This window comes from Mercenaria mercenaria, chromosome 6 (assembly GCF_021730395.1).
Source record: "Mercenaria mercenaria strain notata chromosome 6, MADL_Memer_1, whole genome shotgun sequence".
NCBI classification, from domain to species: Eukaryota; Metazoa; Mollusca; class Bivalvia; order Venerida; family Veneridae; genus Mercenaria; species Mercenaria mercenaria.
The window spans coordinates 37366119-37389894 of record NC_069366.1 but is presented as its reverse complement, the minus strand read 5'-3'; the positions used below and the strand labels follow the sequence as shown (position 1 = coordinate 37389894).

The 23776-nt window shown below is 36.7% G+C and overlaps 1 protein-coding gene across 2 annotated transcripts in view; it reads right to left on the bottom strand.

Moving 5' to 3' along the window:
• Positions 1-3869: 3869 nt before the first annotated feature.
• The window catches only part of LOC123549090 (calcium-transporting ATPase type 2C member 1-like), a 64138-nt gene continuing 44231 nt past the window's right edge, over positions 3870-23776 (bottom strand). For both annotated transcript variants that reach the window (XM_053545640.1, XM_053545641.1), the window contains 4 exons: positions 11912-12059; positions 7195-7290; positions 5686-5827; positions 3870-4776 (listed from right to left, as the gene is read on the bottom strand). In XM_053545640.1, the coding sequence (XP_053401615.1) occupies positions 4649-4776; positions 5686-5827; positions 7195-7290; positions 11912-12059 (514 nt within the window). In that variant the 3' untranslated portion in view covers positions 3870-4648. The remainder of the gene's footprint in view (positions 4777-5685; positions 5828-7194; positions 7291-11911; positions 12060-23776) is intronic.

Genomic DNA, 23776 nt, shown 5'->3' with positions numbered 1-23776 from the left:
AAGGATTTTTAAAGTTTTTTCCTATATAAGTCTTATGCAAAACTTGGGACCCCCAGGGCGGGGCCTCTTTTCAACCCAGGGGCATAATTTGAACAATTTTCATAGAGGACCACTAGATGATGTCACATGCCAAATATCAAGGCTCTAGGCCTTGCAGTTTTGGGCAAGAAGATTTTTAAAGTTTTTCCTTTCGGTTGCCATAGCAACCAGAGTTCTGCATGGAATTCGATTCTTTGAATAATTTTGAAAGGGGACCACCCAAGGATCATTCCTGTGAAGTGTGATGTAATTCTGCCCAGTGGTTTTCAGGAAGAAGATTTTTTTAGAAATTGTTGACGGACGCACGACGCACATTGAGCGGTCACAAAAGCTCACCATGAGCCTTTGGCTCAGGTGAGCTAAAAAGTAAAATAGAGTTATGGAACATGTGCACAGAGAACAAAATTAATGTGTAAAATTTCAATTAATTCCCATGTTTGGTTACTTAGATACCAGCTTACTTACAAAAACTTTTCCAGATCTTGACCTCGATGGCAACAAACAGGTGAGTGCAATAGATTTGCCTATTGTTTTAACAGTCTAGATAAAATTGTAATATTCCTCATAAAAGCCAACAAATTACTTATCTCGATAATTCTATTTTCATTAATGTCTTTTGTATACGGTGTATATATCCACTAATCTAACCAACAATATTTAAAGACACACTGTCTCATTTTTGTTCTATATATGGATATCAAAAAGTAAACAATAGCCTATATTTATTTTTCTGCATGTTTTACAAATCGCCAACTTTTTCTTCACAAGCAAAAATGCATTTGATTGAAATATTGAAATCTACAATGTGGAATAACAATGGCATGTTTTCAATACAGACTGGTGTCTCCATATATCTGAATACTATCATGACAATGTGTCATTTCTTCTCCCTTGAACTGGACTGTCAAGAAAGCTTGAGGCTTGTTTATTCATGGAAGTGCCATTACTAAGGCTTGGTTAAACCCGCAATCTCCACGCGGACTGGTCAATATGTTGACTGTTGACTTTACAACAACACGCTTTGCTCAGTTGTTTTCAATGTTGTTGCACAAACTGAGAAGACTTCTGTACAAAATGAAAGTAACTACTTATATCTCTCTAGGTTGTCATTGCTTCAAACAGTGTTTATATATGGCATCACAATATAAATAAAACAGGCGGGCCATGGCGACCCTAAAGATGCTCACCTGACCTTGACCTTAAATATGTCATAACTAAATGTAACAATTTAGAGTTTTTTGTTTTTATTTCATTTGGATATACTATCACAATAGACAAGATCTTGACAAGAAGTAAAGGGGAGGATGCTTATGACCAACTTCAGCAAACTTTATCAAGCAGTTTATTTTTTTGAAGCTCTAACTACCCCTCAGTACAGTCATGCAGAACCCCTCAGAAACAATCGAGAAAGGTCCCTCAAGAGATGCTACAGCCAAGTATGTTGAAGATCCATCAAGTGGTTCAAGAGTATGTCTTATTTGTACTATTTCTATGGCAACCCCTAAATGGGGCCTAAAGAAACCATTTGAGCATGAACAGAGAGGTTCATACAATGATGCTATAGACCAAGTTTGGTGAAGAAAAATCTAGTGGATCATGAGAAGATATCTGTTAAAGGTTTTACTATTTTTAGCTCTGGCGAGCCCTAAGCTGAATGATTTACATGGAACTGAACGGGTCATACAAGTTTGATGAAGATCAAACAACTGGTTTATGGAAAGTTGTTTCAAGATTTTCTCTATTTTCAGCTCTGGAGGCCCCTTTAAGGGACTTAGTCAAACCACTGAAACTAACTCGGAGAAGTCCATACAAGGACGCTACACATCAAGTTTGATGAAAATATAGAGTGGTTCATGAAGTGTTGTTTAAAAGCTTTCCTATTTATAGTTCTTGCAGCCAGTTTGGTGTAATTTTGTCCAGTACTTTCAGGGATGTTTCAGTAAAAATGCTGACATAAGACAAAGGACAACAGACACTGACCATCCCCCTATATTAATAGCTCACCCTGAATGAAATTCAACTGAGCTAGTAAGTTTTTTTTAAAGAATACGAAATAACTATATATTTATTCTAAACATATCATACTAATGAATAACATATACATGATAAAGATGAAATGAAATCAATAATATCAGTTTCTTGAGGTTTTTCAATTCCAAAGTTCTTTTGTTCATTAAATTTCTCCAAGTTCACAGCAATTTGCTTAATTTAAAATTAATTTTGAACATTAATGGCTGAAACTACATAGACTGTAGAACAAACATGATGGTGGCGCTAACTTCATGTTTTATAACTTTTACAAGTGAAAGTTCAATATAAACGATTATTGTACTAGAAAAATACATAACTCAACTTCTATTGATAACTTTGTTTTGAAATACATTTCCAACAATTTATAATACTTTCAAATAAGAGTATTTCTAATTCATATTCAAGCATTTCTTATGTAACTGGCACAGTTAAAAGGTAAAAGGGAACCTTTCATTATGTATATATTAGCAACAAAGTCGCTCACCTGAGGAGGGATATGTAGATTTTATGCTGCATTTAAGATTGCTCTGATGAATTATTTTTTTAGATTTAACTCCAGTGACCAAGTTTGATAGATGGCAGATGAAAATATGAACCAAATGACAACATGAAGTAAAATCCCACTCTTATAGTCAGGGAAACTAGCCTTACGACTTGTAAAGGAACTTGTGAACTGGGTGACCTTAACATTGAAGATTATTATTATTATTATTATTATTATACCAGATTTATATAGCGCCCTTTTCATGATCAATTTCACGTTCAAAGGCGCTTTACATAGTTCAAATGCAGCCACACAGGGCGCATAATTCATCCTCTACTAGTACAGACACAGAGCGATATGACCTTAAAAATAGGTCAAGGCACATTGTCACTGGTATCAATAAAATGTAGAAATATCACTTTTAGGTCTTTCACTGTAAACAGATGGAATAAAATTTGCATCTCCATAAAATACTCATGACTCGTGTAGCTGCCCCAAATACAATCCTAGTGACGCAACTTGATCAAAAGTCGCAAAAGGCCGATAGCCAATACTTTATGTAAAATCATGTTTCCCCTATTAGCCTTTCATTTTTGGGGAACATTTTTCAAGTTTGTTTTTCTTATAAAATTATTTGTAACATCAGACCCCTGCAGAGGCCCTTATTTGGTCCCAGCACAATAATATGAATAAACTTGAGATCCGCTTAAAGATGCTACAGACAAGGTTCAGTAAAAATTCGTAGTGGTTGATGAGAAGAATACATTTAAAACTATTTCTGTTCAAGCTCTAGCTACCCATCTGAAACACCTTTAGAAAGGTCCATGAAAGGATGCTTTTTACCAAGTTTGGTGAAGATCAATCGAGCGATTCATGAAAAGAAGTAAAACTGTATGAACAGGTGATGGACACAGAAAGTTCACAACAGCTCATCAGTGAGTGCTAAGATGAGATGAGCCAAAAATACTTATTATAGTGTACCTAAATTAAGTTATAAATATAAATCATTTCAACCCACTGTTCAATATCTAAAACTTATCCACAATTAAGACACATGAACTAAAATATACATTTTATTTATAAACAACACTATTATACAAACCTTTTTTTATAAAGCACAATGTGGAATGTACTGAATACTTTAATTTCACTTGTTAATTGTAATACTGTACAATACAAGCTACTTTCTAGGAATCACATCATATCAGTACAAGGTTCTTTCATACTTACATGATTTAAAACACACATATTCCTTTATTATGCACACATGCACAACTCAGACCTAACAGTAATAGCAGCCTTTTCAATGCAAATTAAAAAAAAAAACAGTGCAAGACTGCTAATGAATAATGTTAAAATGATACACAAATAAAAAGGCAAGTGCTTTGAATGCTTTAATAAATTCATGCATTCATTTTAGGATTATAACCGCTGATTACAGGGACATTAATACCCTTCCCCACCCTTTTTTGATTGTAAAAAATACTAGCAGATGGCATTAGTTGGTCTCTCCACTCCCTGTCGTCTTCGACAGTAAAATACACTTGATCTTGTCAGCATTACAGACTCAAGTGTAGCACATCCTTCCTCTAGTGTCCAAAGCACCCTGAAAAGAACCGTTCAGCATGACAGAAATAAGTCACCCCACCTCCCCTTCATGGATGGATGGCAAAGTTACAGACTTATCATTAAATCAGGACAAATGAATGTATAAACGGTCTGACACTGAAATTACTACATGTCGTCCCAAAGAGGAGGAAGGTGGGGGGTGAATAATAAAAACAAATCTTATAAATTTTGAACCTTCAACTTAAATGATTACATAATGTTCACAAAGATTCAAACTACCACTGAAAAAAGTGCTGAGAAAAAATTTAACATCTACGTTGAAATAAAACTCTGGTAAATCTCAATCAATACGTAACAGAAATAACACGGGCTAATGTAAAACACATCTTTCAAAAGGAGAAAAAACATGATTTTTCCCATTTGATTCAACACTAACAATATTACATTAAATGGAGAAATTGAGTTTCTAGATCTATTAATTTACTATACTGACTATAACAATAATAACAAACATGTATATCACAATCAGACAAAGAAGTATGAATCTTCTTCTCGCTGACGTTTCCGTCTTTTGTCCAGAACGCGCTGTATAAACTTTCGTATTTCTGACACAATTAACACTGTCGAAGTCAGTGTTATTAAAAATATAAAATCTGAAAAGAAGAACAGAAGATAGTATTTATTCATAATAACACAGATTTACAACAGCCGAATGTTTTAAGCTGAAACTTGATCTTATTGTAAAGCCTTTTTGAACATATCATATAACCTTCTTGAACTTGCTGTAAAGCCTTTTTGAACATAACATATAACCTTCTTGAACTTGCTGTAAAGCCTTTCTGAACATAACATATAACCTTCTTGAACTTGCTGTAAAGCCTTTTTGAACATATCATATAACCTTCTTGAACTTGCTGTAAAGCCTTTTTGAACATATCATATAATCTTCTTTAACTTGCTGTAAAGCCTTTTTGAACATATCACATTCCTTGAACTTGCTGTAAAGCCTTTTTGAACATATCATATAATCTTCTTTAACTTGCTGTAAAGCCTTTTTGAACATATCATATAATCTTCTTTAACTTGCTGTAAAGCCTTTTTGAATATATCACATCTTCTTGAACTTGCTGTAAAGCCTTTTTGAACATATCATAAACTGGATATGACATATGACACTACAAGCCTTGGTACTGCACCTTCCTGTTATGTCTGACTGAAACCGAACCAGTTATTTCTGACAAGCAGTTAAGACAAACTTCTGTGACAAACAGATGGACAGACACACAGTCTTTTTGCCTGTTTTAGGTATAATGCCGTTTTTTCAACAGTACTTTAGTTATGTAATGGCAGGCATTCAAACTAACCAGTGTTCCTGGATTCTGTACCAGTACAAACTGATTTCCACAAGTAACTGGCAACTTTCCCACATGAAAAACAGGTGGACAAATGATTTCAGACACAGTGTCTTTCATCGAATCATCACTGAGAACATACGCCCCACCTGGGAATTGAACTTGCGGACAGACAGACCAGGCAAATGGGAAATAATAACTAAAAGTTACCTGATAAATATAAAGCTTCTGTTTGAAAAACTCTCTGCAGAGGAGGAAAATATATCACAAGTAGCTGACCAATCAGTGAGCCACCAACGGCCATTATAAACATTTTGTTGCTAAAAAATCCAAACTGTAGTACAGATTTGTCCTGAAATATATCAACAAAATACACTTTACATACTGTACGCTTTGAACTCGCCTGTATAAAATAGCTTACTTAGAAATTATTAATACTTGTGACTTTCTCCTCGAAATGATTATTGTCTGTAGGTGATTTCCCCCTAAGAAACGATTATTGTCTGTAAGTGACCCCTACCTAAGAAATGATAATTGTCTGTAGGTGACTTCCCCCTAAGAAATAATTATTGTCTGTAGGTGACTTCCCCCTAAAAATGATTATTAGTTGACTTTCACCTAAGAAATGATTATTGTCTGTAGGTGACTTCCCCCTAAGAAATGATTATTGTCTGTAGGTGACTTCCCCTAAGAAATGATTGTCTGTAGGTCACTTCCACCTAAGAAATGATTATTGTCTGTGGATGACTTTCACCAAAGAAATGATTACTGTCTGTAGGTGACTTCTCCTAAGAAGTAATTGTCAATGATTGTCTGTAGGTCACTTCCACCTAAAAAATGATTATTGTCTGTGGATGACTTTCACCAAAGAAATGATTACTGCCTGTAGGTGACTTCCCCCTAAGAAATGATTGTCTGTAGGTGACATCCACCTAAGAAATGATTTTTGTCTGTTGACTTCCAGGTAAGAAACGATTGTCTGTAGGTGACTTCCCCCTCGGATTATTGTCTGTAGTTTACTTCCATCTAAGAAATGACTGTCTGTAGGTGACTTCCACCTAAGAAATTATTAATATTTGTAGGTGACTTCCACCTTAGAAATGATTATTGTCTGTGGATGACTTTCACCTAAGAAATGATTACTGTCTGTAGGTGACTTCCACCTAAAAAATGATTATTGTCTGCAGATGACTTCCACCTAAGAAATTATTAATGTTTGTAGCAGACTTTCCCTTCCGAAATCATTAACTTTTGTAGAGGACTTACCCCTTGGAAATCATTAAAGTTTGCAGAAATGTTTGTATGCGACTTCCTCGAAGGAAATCATTAATGTCTGTAGAGGACTTACCCCTTGAAAATCATTAATGTTTGTAGAAATGTTTGTATGTGACTTCCTCCAAGGAAATCATTAATGTTTACAGGGGACTTTCCCACATGAATCAATGAAATCAGGGATTCTTCTATTAATGTGCCAGGGTGAACATTTGCCTTGTCAGGGAATCAATCCCACAACTTCAATATTTACAGCCTATCTACAGAGCTAACCATGCAGACTGTTTAACCCTGTGTAAAGTGACTCAGTGGAGATGACACACTATTAGACAGAAGAGAGCCTAAAATGTACACTACATAAACTTTAACTATTTTTGTTACAAATATGTTAAATATTAACTAATAGCACAGTACATCATAGCAACCTACATAGAAGTTTTAACTTACCTGCGATCTACAGCTTAGAGCATTAAACATATCAAATAAAACAAAACAGGTGAACGTCATGGTCGTGTCTCTTGGAGTTATCTTGTTATCACTCATCTGAAAATACACAATAGTATAAAACTCAAAATTATGATTTAGCCATGATCATTTCAAGTGAGATATCAAAATATGACATATTACAGAAATATCAGGTCTCCATGATTTAGGAGACCTAGAAGCTGCTTCTCTAGAAATGCTAACTACATTAACAAGAGGGCCAAGATGGCCCTAGGTCGCTCACCTGAGAAACACACCATAACACAACATATTAAACAGAGTAAAGATGTTTGACCTAGTGATTTCATGAAAAAAAATATTCTGACCAATTATTATTAAAATTGGAGCAAAAATATTGAGTATAAGTAAATATTTTCTTTGATTTCACCTACTGACCTAGTTTTTGACCCCAGGTGACCCATATGCGAACTTGACCTAGATTTCATCAAGGCTATCATTCTGACCAAATTTCATGAAGATCAATTGAAAAATACAGCCTCTATTTCATGAAGATCAATTGAAAAATACAGCCTCTATCGCATACACAAGGTTTTTCTTTTATTTGACCTAGTGACCTACTTTTTGACCCAAGATGACCCATTTTCAAATTTAGACTAGATTTTATTAAGGTAATCATTTTGACTTAATTTCAGGAAGATCAATTGAACAAGAGATCACAGAGTGATCTTGGCGCCCACCAATGTGTCATTTTTGTGTGTTCCAAATTTCAAGACTTACTGACTAGCTCAAGGTCAAATTTCATTTCCGTACACAACACTGTGCATGTGGTCTAAATTCGAAAGCTGTAACTTGAGAAAGTGAAAGTAGGTCACTAGATCAATTTCAAGGACAAAGTTCTTTGTACACAAAACAATGCATGTGCATCAATTTTGAAGACTGTAGTTTGAGAAATTTGAAAGTAGGTCACTAGGTCAATCTTAAGGTCAAAGTTTATTTCGGTACACAAAACTATTCAAGTGGTCCAAATTTGAAGTCTGTAGCTTGAGAAATGAGAAAGTAGGTCACTAGGTCAAAATCAAGGTCAAATTTCACTTCACAACACAAATCTATGCATGTGGTCCAAATTTGAAGCCTGTTCCTTCAAAAATGTGAACGTAGGTCACTAGGTCAATATCAAGGTCAAAGTTTGTTTCGGTACACAATCCTATTCATGTGGTCTAAATTTGAAGCCTATAGCTACAGAAATCTGAAAGTAGGTCACTAGGTCAATCTTCAGGTCAAAGTTCATTTCGGTACACAAAACTATGCCAGTGGTCCAAATTTGAAGGCTGTAGCTTGAGAAATGTGAAAGTAGGTCACTAGGTCAAAATCAAGGTCAAATTTTATTTCGGAATACAAAACTATGCATGTGGTCCAAATTTGAAGCCTGTACCTTCAAAAATGTGAAAGTAGGTCACTAGGTCAATGTAAAGGTCAAAGTTTATTTCGGTACACAAAACCATGCATGTGGTCCAAATTTGAAGGCTGTAGCTTGAGAAATGTGAAAGTAGGTCACTAGGTCAAAATCAAGGTCAAATTTTATTTCGGTATACAGAACTATGCATGTGGTCCAAATTTGAAGCCTGTACCTTCAAAAATGTGAAAGTAGGTCACTAGGTCGATGTAAAGGTCAAAGTTTGTTTCGGTACAATTACCATGCAGGTGGTCCAAATTTGAAGGCTGTAGCTTGAGAAATGTGAAAGTCAAAATCAAGGTCAAATTTCATTTCGGAACACGAAATTATGCATGTGGTCCAAATTTGAACCATGTACCTTCAAAAATGTGAAAGTAGGTCACTAGGTCAATGTCAAGGTCAAAGTTTATTTCAGTGCACAAAACTATGCATGTGGTCCAAATTTGAAGGTTGTAGCTACAGAAATGTGAAAGTAGGTCACTAGGTCAAAATCAAGGTCAACTCATGTCAAGGTTCATCTTGCCACTCAAAACCATACATGTGGTCCAAATCTGAATGTTGTAGGTTATTGACAAGAAGTTTTTATAAGCTTTTCCCTATATAAGTCTATATGAACCATGTGACCCCCAGGGCGGGGCCATTTTTGACCCTAGGGGGATAATTTTAACAAACTTGGTAGAGAACCACTAGACGATGCTACATTACAAATATCAAAGCCCTAGGCTTTGTGGTTTGAACAACAAGATTTTCAAAGTTTTTCCCTATATAAGTCTATGTAAACCATGTGACCCCCGGGGCAGGGCCATATTTGACCCTAGGGGGATAATTTGAACAATCTTAGCTGAAGACCACTAGATGATGTCACATACAAAATATCAAAGCCCTAGGCCCTGTGGTTTTGGACAAGAGGTTTTTCAAAGTTTTTCCCTATATAAGTCTATATAAACCATGTGACCCCAGGGGCGGGACCATATTACACCCCAGGGAAATAATTTGAATCATATTGGTAGAAGACCACTAGATGATGCTTCATACCAAATATCAAAGCCCTAGGCGCTGTGGTTTGGGGCAAGAAGATTTTCAAAGTTTTTCCCTATATAAATCTATGTAAATTATAGAAATAAACAAAGGGCCATAACTTACTAAAAATTTGTTGAACCAGTCTGATTTTCAGGGGGACACAACTAGGGTACCAATACATCATTCTGACAAAGTTTGGTCAAAATCCCCCTGGTAGTTTCTGAGGAGATGCGATAACGAGAAATTGTTAACGGAAGGACGGACGGAATGACGGACGGACGGACGGAAGGACGACAGACCACGGACGCAGAGTGATTTGAATAGCCCACCATCTGATGATGGTGGGCTAAAAATACAGCCTCTATCGCATATACAAACTTTTCCTTTGATTTGACCTAGTGACCTAGTTTTTGATCCCAGAGGACCCATATTCAAACCTGACCTAGATTTCATCAAGGCAATCATTCTGACCAAAATTCATGAAGATTAATTGAAAAATACAGCCTCTATCGCATACAAAAGGTTTTTCTTTGATTTGACCTAGTGACCTAGTTTTTGACCCCAGATGACCCGTTTTCGAACTCGGCCTAGATTTCATCAAGGTTATCATTCTGACCAAAATTCATGAAGATTAATTGAAAAATACAGCCTCTATCGCATACACAAGGTTTTTCTTTGATTTGACCTAGTGACCTAGTTTTTGACCCCAGATGAACCATATTTGAACTTGGCCTAGATTTCATCAAGGTAATCATTCTGACCAAAATTCATGAAGATTAATTGAAAAAATACAGCCTCTATCGCATACACAAGGTTTTTCTTTGATTTGACCTAATGACCTAGTTTTTGACCCCAGATGACCCATTTTCGAACTCGGCCTAGATTTCATCAAGGTTATCATTCTGACCAAAATTCATGAAGATTAATTGAAAAATACAGCCTCTATTGCATACACAAGGTTTTTCTTTGATTCGACCTAGTGACCTAGTTTTTGACCCCAGATGACCCATTTTCGAACTTGATCTAGATTTCATCAAGATAATCATTCTGACCAAAATTCATGAAGATTAATTGAAAAATACAGCCTCTATCGCATACACAAGGTTTTTCTTTGATTTGACCTAATGACCTAGTTTTTGACCCCAGATGACCCATTTTCGAACTCGACCTAGATTTCATCAAGATAATCATTCTGACCAAAATTCATTAAAGTCAGTTGAAAAATACAGCCTCTATTGCATACACAAGCTAAATGTTGACAGACGACAGACAGACGACAGACGACAGACAGACGCCGGACATCGAGCGATCACAAAAACTCACCTGAGCATTGCTCAGGTGAGCTAAAAATGACCAATTGCAAATTAAATCAGACTTTCTTCAATCATTCTATCTAAATGTCCAGTGCTTCTATTTTCAGCAATTTACTTTTCATGTTTACTCAAGAGTCAAGAGCAATACAATTCATGTCACTATGGTAACTCAGTCTGAATAGTAACCTCTTCCTTACTCCATACAAGACATTGTTAGAAATCAACACGTTAGAGTTTCTTTATAAAGGTTCAGCTGGAATTCTTAAAAATATTCATTTAAAAATCTTGCTTCAAAACCAAAATTACTGTAAGGAAATTGATGTAAATTAGAAACTGAATCGTCACATCAAAGGTTTTCATCCAGAAACAAGAAAATTCTGGCCATTTTTCAAATCTTTCACTGTCTTTGAGTTTACAACACTTTGTGCATCCACATGCTTTTACTTTGTTTTTACTTGTCATTAAGAAAGTAAGAAAAACAGATATGCTACAAGTATCCCTATATCTCTCTAAAGTTTCTCCACTGATACCTAAATCAGCTATTAGGCATTGTGACTTCTCATGGATGAAGCTGAAGCACTGATAATGTAGTGCCTCTATTCTAGACATTGTTACACTTTTCCGTGTAAAAAATGATTGTCCAAGCTGTATAGCTTTCTGAATACCATTCTTTTAAGGAACAAAATATTATAATCCTTCAAGACATTTATAAGGAAGTGTATATATGTCTTGAGTTAAAACAACTGAAAGTGGGCTACATTTGCAAACATTCTGTTGACTGATTCAAGTGCCAAGAAAAGAAATTCAAATGGACAATATACGAAAGGTAATTTTGCTATGAGATTTGCTACTCAGTTAATTTAAAATGGTACATATGCCACGTTTGTTTTTACTTGTGTTTGTTTCAAATACACAGGTTTGAAGTATATTTTACCTCTCTCCAGAAAACCCACAAAGTTCCTGATACAATGATAACTGCAGAGACCAGTATGTTCACAATAAAATATCTAGTTATAATAGGGTCCTTCACTCTACGTGGAGGCTGTCGTATCACATCATGGTCCACTGGTTCTACACCCAAACTGAAAACAAAAAGTATTATATACTTGATCAAAGAACTACATTTTATAAGATATGGTCACCAAAGACCATCAATTTGTTTGACTGTGTATGTGAATTTTTGTTTGTATTTTTTATAGTAATAAAATCACAACAAAAAAGTTAAACTCAAACCCATGAATGAAAGAGCCCAGCAAGTGGATGAAATTTACATACTATTTCAACAACTATATTGTTAGGAAAGTATACAATTGTCTGATCGTGTGCGGGGGATACAGATCTCAGTCTCTCTCTAGGAAATACCTAACTGATGTTGTCAGTAACAGTCATGCCATGGCTTTATCAATCATCAAATTTACCAATACAATTTTAATTTACACAATGTTTTAAAGTGATAGGCAAGGAAAATGAAGATACATATCATCCTGTTAAGGACAGCTGTTTTCCCCACCCTCAGGATAGCATGGATGAGACACCTTGCAAAAGTTTCCCATTTCCTGCTATTCCTAAGATAAAGAAAACCAAGTCTTACACAGGCAGGCATTTAAGATCATGCAATCCCTATATAACAGTTATTTTTGAAAACAAGAGGGTCATGATGACCCTGGATCGCTCACCTGAGTAATATGAGCTACATGTTTCAAATGTCAAACTGATGATAAAATATTAAGAAAGTCAGTAGGTCACATTCATGGTCAATGAAATTCAGTTTTACGATTTGTGTGCAAAACTGTGTATGTCATCAAAATTTCAAGGCTGTATCTTAAACAAGAGGACCATGATGGTCCTGAATCGCTCACCTGTCCCCACATGAACTGAGTATGACGTCGTTTTTTCTATTATTTGACATAGTGACCTAGTTTTTGAGCTCATGTGACCTAGTTCTGAACTTGACCTAGATATCATCAAGATAAAAATTCTGACCAATTTTCATGAAGATCCATTGAAAAATATGGCCTCTAGAGAGGTCACAAGGTTTTTCTATTATTTGACATAATGACCTAGTTTTTGAAGGCATGTGACCCAGTTTTGTACTTGACCTAGATATCATCAAGGTGAACATTCTCACCAATTTTCATGAAGATCTCTAAAAAAAATGGCCTCCAGGGAGGTCACAAGGTTTTTCTATTTTTAAAGCTACTGACCTAGTTTTTGATCGCACATGGCCCAGTTTCAAACCTGACCTAGAAATCATCAAGGCGAACATTCTCACCAATTTTCATGAAGATCAATTGAAAAATATGGCCTCTAGAGAGGTCAAAAGGTTTTTCTATGTTTAGACCTAGTGACCTAGTTTTTGACCGCAGTTGGCCCGGTTTCAAACTTGAACTAGATATCATCAAGATGAATATTCAGACCAACTTTCAAACAGTACCCATGAAAACAAGAGGACCATGATGGTCCTGAATCGCTCACCTCTTCCCACATGACCCAGTTTTGAGTATGACGTCGTTTTTTTCTATTATTTTAACATAGTGACCTAGTTTTTGAGCTCATGTGACCCACTTTTGAACTTGACCTAGATATTATCAAGATAAAAATGCTGACCAATTTTCATGAAGATCGATTGAAAAATATGGTCTTTAGAGAGGTCACAATGTTTTTCTATTATTCGACCTATTGACCTAGTTTTCAAAGGTACGTGACCCTGTTTTGAACTTTACCTAGATATCATCAAGGTAAACATTCTCACTAACTTTCATAAAGATCTCATGAAAAATATGGCCTCTAGAGAGGTCACAAGGTTTTTCTATTTTTATACCTACTGGCCTAGTTTTTGACTGCACGTGACCCAGTTTCTAAAGTGACCTAGATATCATTAAGGTGAACATTCAGATCAATTTTTATGAAGATCCATTGAAAAATATGGCCTCTAGAGAGGTCAAAAGATTTTTCTAATTTTAGACCTACTGACCTAGTTTTTGACCGCAGTTGACCCAATTTCAAAAATGGCCTAGATATCATCAAGATGAACATTCAGACCAACTTTCATACAGATCCCATGAAAAGTATGGCCTCTAGAGAGGTCACAAGGTTTTTTTTATTATTTGACCTACTGACCTAGTTTTTTAAGGCACGTGACCCAGTTTCTAAAGTGACCTAGATATCATTAAGGTGAACATTCAGATCAATTTTTATGAAGATCCATTGAAAAATATGGCCTCTAGAGAGGTCACAAGGTTTTTCTATTTCAAGACCTACTGACCTAGTTTCTGATCGCAGTTGACCCAGTTTCAAACCTGACCTATATATCATCAAGATCAACATTCAGACCGATTTTCATACAGATCCCATGAAAAATATGGCCTCTAGAGAGGTCACAACGTTTTTTCATTATTTGACCTACTGACCTACTTTTTGATGGCACGTGACCCACTTTCGAACTTGACCTAGATATCATCAAGGTGAACATTCTGACCAATTTTTATGGAGATCCATTCACAAGTATGGCCTCTAGAGAGGTCACAAGGTTTTTCTATTTTTAGACCTACTGACCTAGTTTTTGAACGCACATGACCTTGTTTCGAACTTGACCTAGATATCATCAAGATGAACATTCAGACCAACTTTCATACAGATCCCATGAAAAATATGGCCTTTAGAGAGGTCATAAGGTTTTTCTATTATTTGACCTACTGACCTAGTTTTTGATGGCACGTGACCCACTTTCGAACTTGACCTAGATATCATCAAGATGAACATTCAGACCAACTTTCATACAGATCCCATGAAAAATATGGCCTCTAGGGAGGTCACAAGGTTTTTCTATTATTTGACCTATTGACCTAGTTTTTAAAGGCACGTGACCCACTTTCAAACTTGACCTAGATATCATCAAGGTGAACATTCTGACCAAATTTCATGAAGATCTCATGAAATATATGGCCTTTAGAGAGGTCACAAGGTTTTTCTATTTTTAGACCTACTGACCTAGTTTTTGATCGCAAGAGACCAAGTTTCGAACCTGACCTAGATATTATCAAGATGAACATTCAGACCAAATTTCATACAGATCCCATGAAAAATATGGCCTCTAGAGAGGTCACAAGGTTTTTCTATTATTTGACCTACTGACCTAGTTTTTGATGGCATGTGACCCAGTTTCAAACTTGACCTAGATATCATCAAGGTGAACGTTCTGACCTATTTTTATGAAGATCTTGTGAAATATATGGCCTCTAGAGAGGTCACAAGGTTTTTCTGTTTTTAGACCTACTGACCTAGTTTTTGATGGCACGTGACCCAGTTTCGAACTTGACCTAGATATCATCAAGATGAACATTCAGACCAAATTTCATACAGATCCCATGAAAAATATGGCCTTTAGAGAGGTCACAAGGTTTTTCTACTATTTGACCTGCTGACCTAGTTTTTGACGGAACGTGACCCAGTTTCAAACTTGACATAGATATCATCAAGGTGAACGTTCTGACCTATTTTCATGAAGATCTTGTGAAATATATGGCCTCTAGAGAGGTCACAAGGTTTTTCTATTTTTAGACCTACTGACCTAGTTTTTGATGGCACGTGACCCAGTTTCGAACTTGACCTAGATATCATCAAGATGAACATTCTGATCAACTTTCATAAAGATCCCACAAAAAATGTGACCTTAAGAGTGGTCACAAGCTAAAGTTTACGGACGCATGGACTGACGGACGGACGGACGACGGGCGACGGACACCGCGCCATCACTAAAGCTCACCTTGTCACTCTGTGACAGGTGAGCTAAAAATGGCCTCTAGAGAGGTCACAAGGTTTTTCTATTATTTGACCTACTGACCTAGTTTTTGACCGCATGTGACCCAGTTTCAAACTTGACCTAGATATCATCAAGTTGAAGATTCTCACCAATTTTCATGAAGATCCATTGAAAAATATGGCCTCTAGAGAGGTCAAAAGGTTTTTCTATGTTAAGACCTAGTGACCTAGTTTTTGACCGCAGTTGACCCGGTTTCAAACCTGACCTAGATATCTTCAAGGTGAACATTCTGACCAACTTTCATACAGTACCCATGAAAAATATGGCCTCCAGAGAGGTCACAAGGTTTTTTTATTATTTGACCTACTGACCTAGTTTTTGATCGCATGTGACCCAGTTTCAAATTTTACCTAGATATCATCAAGATAAACATTCTGACCAATTTTCATGCAGATCCCATGAAAAATATGGCCTCTACAGAGGTCACAAGGATATTCTATTATTTGACCTACTGACCTAGTTTTTGACCGCAGTTGACCCATTTTTGAACTTGACCTAGACATCATCAAGTTGAACATTCTCATCAACTTTCATGAAGATCCATTGAAAAATATGGCCTCTAGAGAGGTCACAAGGTTTTTCTTTTTTTAGACCTACTGACCTAGTTTTTGACCACATGTGACCCAGTTTCGAAATTGACCTAGATATCATCAAGGTGAACATTCTCACCAAATTTCATAAAGATCCCATTAAAAATATGACCTCTAGAGTGGTCACAAGCAAAAGTTTACGCACGCACGGACGACGGATGCTGCACGATCACAAAAGCTCACCTTGTCACTATGTGACAGGTGAGCTAAAAATAGATCAATCTAAAAACATGTTCTTCAAGACACAAGAATATTACACAAACATAAAAACCTGCTGTTGCACACACATTTTGTAACATTCACAGATATATTCTCACATAACATTAAGCAACTTTAAAAAAATAAATAATAATAACATCATTCAACAAGAGCTGTCCATAAGACAGCGCTCGACTTTTCTCAGTGCTTGACTCTGAATGAGAGCTTTGCCAGTAAAAAAAATTCTAAGTTAAAAAGGGACATAACTCTGTCAAAATTCAAATCAGGGTTATGGGAATTTTGTCTCCTGGTGTAGGCTTTGATAGTAAATAATTATTTTGAGTTTCAAGTCAAAAGCTTTAACAGTAACAGAGATATTTGACTTTTAACAAAAAATTCTAAGTTAAAAAGGGGCATAGTTCTGTCAAAATTCAAATCAGAGTTATGGATATTGTTTCTCCTGGTGTAGACTTTGATGGTAAAAAAGTATTTTAAGTTTCAAGTCAAAAGCTTTGATAGTAACAGAGATATTTGACTTTATCAAAAACTATAACCAAATATTTGACTTTTAACAAAAAATTCTAAGTTAAAAAGGGGCATAATTCTGTCAAAATTCAAACCAGAGTTATGGGAATTGTGTCTCCTGGTGTAGACTTTGATAGTAAATAACTATTCTGAGTTTCAAGTCAAAAGCTTTAACAGTAACAGAGATATTTGACTTTTAACAAAAAATTCTAAGTTAAAAAGGGGCATAATTCTGTCAAAATTCAAACCAGAGTTATGGGGAGTGTTTCTTCTGGTGAAGACTTTGATGGTACATAAGTATTTTAAATTTCAAGTCAATAGCCTTGATGGTAACAGAGATATTTGACTTTATCAAAAACTTTAACCAAAAATTCTATGTTAAAAAGGGGCATAATTCTGTCAAAATTCAAACCAGAGTTATGGGGATTGTTTCTCCTGGTGTAGACTTTGATAGTAAATAACTATTTTAAGTTTCAAGTCAATAGCTTTGATAGTAACAGAGATATTTGACTTTATCAAAAACTTTAACCAATGGCGACGCCGACGCGAGTGCAATAGCTCTACTTTTTCTTGGAAAAGTCGAGCTAAAAAGTACAAATTTGTTTCATGATTGTAGATTTTTTATTGTAAGAAATTTAGTATGAAGAAGTCAGGAGTAACTTGAATACTTCACGTATATGTAAAAGTGTTTCTGAACTTTTAGTACCGATTCACCGACATACAGATTGATCTAGTTAAGTGCAGAAAAGGCACCCTGTACATTATTAGCAACTATGTTATATAAGAATGATATATCTTATTGATTAAAGAAGTGCGACTCCAAGAGCACACAACAATTTCTCAGATATCATGGGCTTTCTACAAAGAGAGGCTAAATCTCTTCTATTTTACAATAATTTTATTATTCTGTTGCTACTGGAATAAAAATCTTTTCTGCATATCTTACAAACTTAATGTGTGCTTTACAAAAACAACAATGCAAATAACTCATATAATAAATATAGGTTACAGTCCAATCTTTATTAGGAAGAGAAACTGCAATAGCTTCTCAAGATTAGAATTTTTGATCCCTCAAAAAGGCGTGTTTTCAGCAAGCTTTTTATTTCTCTTTTCTTGTATGTGTCAAGGTAAACCTATTAACTGCAGGCTCATTATTAACTAGAGTACCGTTCGGGATTTTAAAAATGTGTTACAAAAGATAACAAGAGGGCCATGATGGCCCTATATCACTCACCTGTTACCATTGCACTTGAGGACAAGAAGGTCCTCAGAAAAAAGGACAGAAACAACAAAGAGAAGAAATTTAACCAAAAAGAAAAAAAATTCTTACAAGGTACAGATATGTCAAAATACACCTAAAAATTGGAGGTACCATCCATGTTGTACCACAGAAAAGTGGTCTCAGTTTTTCCCTACGGCCAATAATAAAAAAGTTACTAAAAATAAGCTATTTATAGTAACGTAAAAGGGAAGTAATTAAAAAAAAAAATTATTGTAAGTGAACAAAAGAAGGATCTGCCAAATAAATCTGCTGACAAAAATGAAATTTCAGATCAGTATCTTCATTAGTTACGGAGATATACCCATTTTAATTTGAAATAAAGGGAGGTAATTTGACATAAAATCAATCCATAGTTATCTACCCTGATTGGCTCGATCCAACTAATGACAATAATGAAATTTCAAATAAGTCCTATAAGTACTTACTGATATAAATCCATTTTGATTAAAATCAGGGGCGGTAATCAGATATAAAATAACTCTGGAACCTACGATTGGATCTGATTTGTCATGGAATCCAAGATTTATTGTTGCTAAAGATATTTTGGAAGTTTGTATCAAATAAAACCATAACTGAAGTATCTATATGGCTGCAAAAGCCAAAATAGCCAATTTTGGACATTTAAGGGGCCATAACTCTGGAACCCATGACGGAATCTGGCCAGTTCAAGAAAGGAACCAAGATCTTGTGGTAATACAAGTTGTGTGCAAGTTTGGTTAAAATCAAATCATAAATGAAGCTGCTATTGTGCAGACAAGGTCAAAATAGCTAATTTTGGTCCTTTCAGGGGCCATAACTCTGGAACCTATTAAGGGATCTGGCCAGTTTAAAAAAGGAACCAAGATCTTATGGTGACACAAGTTTTGTGCAAGTTTGATCAAATTCAAATCATAAATGAAGCTGCTATTGTGCAGACAAGGTCAAAATAGCTAATTCTGGCCCTTTCAGGGGCCATAACTCTGGAACCCATATTGGAATTTCACCAGTTCAAGAAAGGAACCAAGATCTTATAGTGATACAAGTTGTGTGCCAGTTTGGTAAAAATCAAGTTATAACTAGAAAATGCTTTTGTAAAAAAGCGCATGTCTCCCCAATGCAAAGTCCTTTAGGCAAGAAGTCAATAGGGGTCAGGAGCGAAAGTCAAAGAGACACTGATGGTTAGCTGCAATAGGGATCATCTACTTGGCATGTCCAGACATCCCGCTAAATTTCAACACTCTTGGCCTAGTGGTTCTCAAGTCACTGTTCAGGCTCCTGTGACCTTGACCTTTGATCAAGTGACCTCAAAATAAATAGGGGTCATCTACTCTGCATGTCCAATCATCCTATTAAGTTTCAACATTGTAGGTCAAGTGGTTCTCAAGTTATTTCCAAACAAGGGTGCAGAATGTCACAATATACGCCCGTCACAGCAAATTTGTTTACACTAGCACCTGTATTTGCAAATGGAATTTTAATTTTCTAGTTGTTTACAATGTTGTTTTTTTTTAGAAATTATTGTAATTCTTTTATTTTTCTAAGTCCACAAAAAAATCCTTACCAGGTAGAGATACCTTAAAATACACCCAAAATTTGAAAGTAACATCAATGTTGTACCACAGAAAAGTGGTCTTGGTTTTTCCCTACGGTCAATTATAAAAAAGTTACAATGTAAGTTATTTATAGTAACAACTAAGGGAAGTTAATCTTTAAAGAGAGAGAAAAAAAAAAAAAATTACAAGTCCACACAAAAATCCTTACCAGGTAGAGATAGCTCAAAATACACCTCAGAATTGGATGTAACATGCATGTTGTACTACAGAAAAGTGGTCTCGATTTTTCCCTACGACTTGTAATGAAAAAGTTACAATATAAGCTATTTATAGTAACAGCAAAGGGAAGTAATTCAAAAGAAGGGACCAGTGCATGACACTCCGTCTCATGATGGTGTACAATTGTGCCAAGTTACATCAAAATCCCTCCATGCATGAAGAAGAAATGCTCCAGACAAAGTCATTCTTGTATCTGACCTTTGACCTTTAAGTGTGACCTTGACCTTAGACCGAGGGACCTGGTTCTTGCGCATGACACTCCGTCTCATGCTTGTGAACATTTGTGCCAAGTTGTATCAAAATCCCTCAATGCATGAAGAAGAAATGCTCCGGACAGTTTTCATTCTTGTATCCTTTGACCTCTAAGTGTGACCTTGACCTTACCCCTAGGGACCTGGTTCTTGCGCATGACACTCCGTCTCATGATGGTGAACAATTTTGCCAAGCTACATCAAAGTCCTTTCATGCATGAAGAAGATATGCTCCGGACAAAGTTTTCATTCTTGTATCCTTTGACCTCTAAGTGTGACCTTGACCTTAGACCTAGGAACCTGGTTCTTGCGCATGACACTCCCTCTCATTATGGTGAACAACTGTGCCAAGCTACATCAAAATCCTTCCATGCATGAAGAAGATATGCTCCGGACAAAGTCATTCTTGAATTTTTCATTCTTGTATCCTTTGACCTCTAAGTGTGACCTTGACCTTAGACCTAGGGACCTGGTTTTTGCGCATGACACTCCGTCTCATGATGATGAACAATTGTGCCAACTTTCATCAAAATCCCTCCATACATGAAGAAGATATGCTCCGGACAAAGTCATTCTTGAATTTGACCTTTGACCTCTAAGTGTGACCTTGACCTTAGACCTAGGGACCTGGTTCTTGCGCATGACACTCCGTCTCATGATGGTGAACAACTGTGCCAAGTTTCATCAAAATCCCTCCATGCATGTAGAAGATATGCTCCGGACAAGGTCTCTGGACGCCGCCCGCCCGCCCATCCGCCCGCCAGGGGCGTTCCCATAATACGTCCCGTTTTTCAAACGGGCGTATAAAAATGATTTTACATGAACAGGCCACTGTGACCTTGACCTTTAATAGACTGACCCCAAAATCAATAGGGGTCATCTACTCTGCATGTTCAATCATCCTATGAAGTTTCAACATTCTGGGTCAAGTGGTTCTCAAGTTATTGATCAGAACTGGTTATCAATGTTCAGGCCTCTTTGACCTTGATCTTTAACGAAGTGACCCCAAAAACAATATGGGTCATTTACTCTGCATGAACAATCATCCTATGAAGTTTCAACATTCTGCGTCGAGAGGTTCTCAAGTTATTGATTGGAAATGGTTTTCCATGTTCAGGCCCCTGTGGCCTTGACCTTTAACAGAGTGACCCTAAAATCGTTAGGGGTCATCTACTCTGCATGACCAATCATCCTATGAAGTTTCATCATTCTGGGTCAAGTGGTTCTCAAGTTACTGACCGGAAATGGTTTTCAATGTTCAGGCCCCTGTGACCTTGACCTTTCACAGAGTGACCCCAAAATCATTAGGGGTCATCTACTCTGCATGACCAATCATCCTATTAAGTTTCAACATTCTGGGTCAAGTGGTTCTCAAGTTACTGACCGGAAATGGTTTTCAATGTTCAGGCCCCTGTGACCTTGACCTTTAATGGAGTGACCCCAAAATCGATAGGGGTCATCTACTTTGCATGTACAATCATCCTATGAAGTTTCAACATTCTGGGTCAAGTGGTTCTCTAGTTATTGATCGGAAATGGTTTTCCATGTTCAGGCCCCTGTGACCTTGACCTTTGATGGAGTGACCCCAAAATCAATAGGGGTCATCTACTCTTCATGGTCAATCATCCTATGAAGTTTCAACATTCTGGGTCAAGTGGTTCTCTAGTTATTGATCGGAAATGGTTTTCAATGTTCAGGCCCCTGTGACCTTGACCTTTTACGGAGTGACCCCAAAATCAATAGGGGTCATCTACTCTACATGGCCAATCATCCTATGAAGTTTCAACATTCTGGGTCAAGTGACCCCAAAATCAATAGAGGTCATCTACTCTTCATGGCCAATCATCCTATGAAGTTTCATCATTCTGGGTCAAGTGGTTCTCTAGTTATTGATCGGAAATGGTTTTCAATGTTCAGGCCCCTGTGACCTTGACCTTTGACGGAGTGACCCCAAAAACAATAGGGGTCGTCTACTCCATCAGCCCTACAACCCTATGAAGTTTGAAGGTTCTAGGTCAAATGGTTCTCCAGTTATTGCTCGGAAATGAAGTGTGACGTACGGACGGACGGACGGACGGACGGACGGACAGGGCAAAAACAATATGTCTCCTGGGGGAGACATAAATAAAGCTGCTATTGTTCAGACAAGGTCAAAATAGCTAATTTTGGCCCTTTCAGGGGCCATAACTCTGGATCCCATAATCATTTAATGGGATCTGGCCAGTTCAAGAAAGGAATCAAGATCTTATGGTGATACAAGTTGTGTGCAAGTTTGGTTAAAATAAAATCATAAATGAAACCACTATCGTGCAGACAAGAAATTGTTGACGCACGGACGGACGCACGGACTGACGACGGACGACGGACCAAGGGTGATCACAAAAGCTCACCTTGTCACTATGTGACAGGTGAGCTAAAAACAAGAAAGCAGGTCAGTAGGTCAAGGTCACAGTCAAGTGACATCATATTACTTGGGGTCATCGGGTAATTATAATTAAACAGTCTTGGAAATAGGATCAGATGATTTTTTAAATATTTTTCCTATATAACTCACATAATAACTAAGTGACCCCAGGGCGGGGCCTCTTTTAATCCCAGGGGCATAATTTGAACAATTTTGGTAGCGGACTACTAGACAATGCATCATACCAAATATCAAAAGCCTAGGTTGTATGGTTTCAGACAAGAAAATTTTTAAAGCTTTTTCCTATATAAGTCTATATAAAACTTGGGACCCCCAGGGCTGGGCCTCTTTTCACCCAAGGGGTACAATTTGAACAATTTTGGTTGAGGACCATAAGACAATGCTACAAGCCAAATATCAAAGGTCTAAGTGTTGTGGTTTCAGACAAGAAGATTTTTAAACTTTTTTTCCTATATAAGTCTATGTAAAACTTGGGATCCTGGGGCGGGGCCATATTTGACCCTAGGGAGATAATTTGAACAATCTTGGTAGAGGACCACTAGATGATGCTACACACCAAATATCAAAGCCCTAGGCGAGGTACAGGAAGATTTTCAAAGTTTTCCCTCTATAAGTCTATATAAACCATGTGACCCCCGGGGCGGGGCCATATTTGACCCTAGGGAGATAATCTGAACAATTTTGGTAGAGGACCACTAAATGATGCTACACACCAGATATCAAAGCCCTAGGCCCTGTGGTTTTGGATAAGAAGTTTTTTTAGGTTTTTCCTTTCGGTTGCCATGGCAACCAGAGTTCTGCATGGAATTCAATTCTTTGAACAATTTTGAAAGGGGGCCACCAAAGGATCATTCCTGTGAAGTTTGGTGTATTCTGCCCAGTGGTTTTGAAGAAG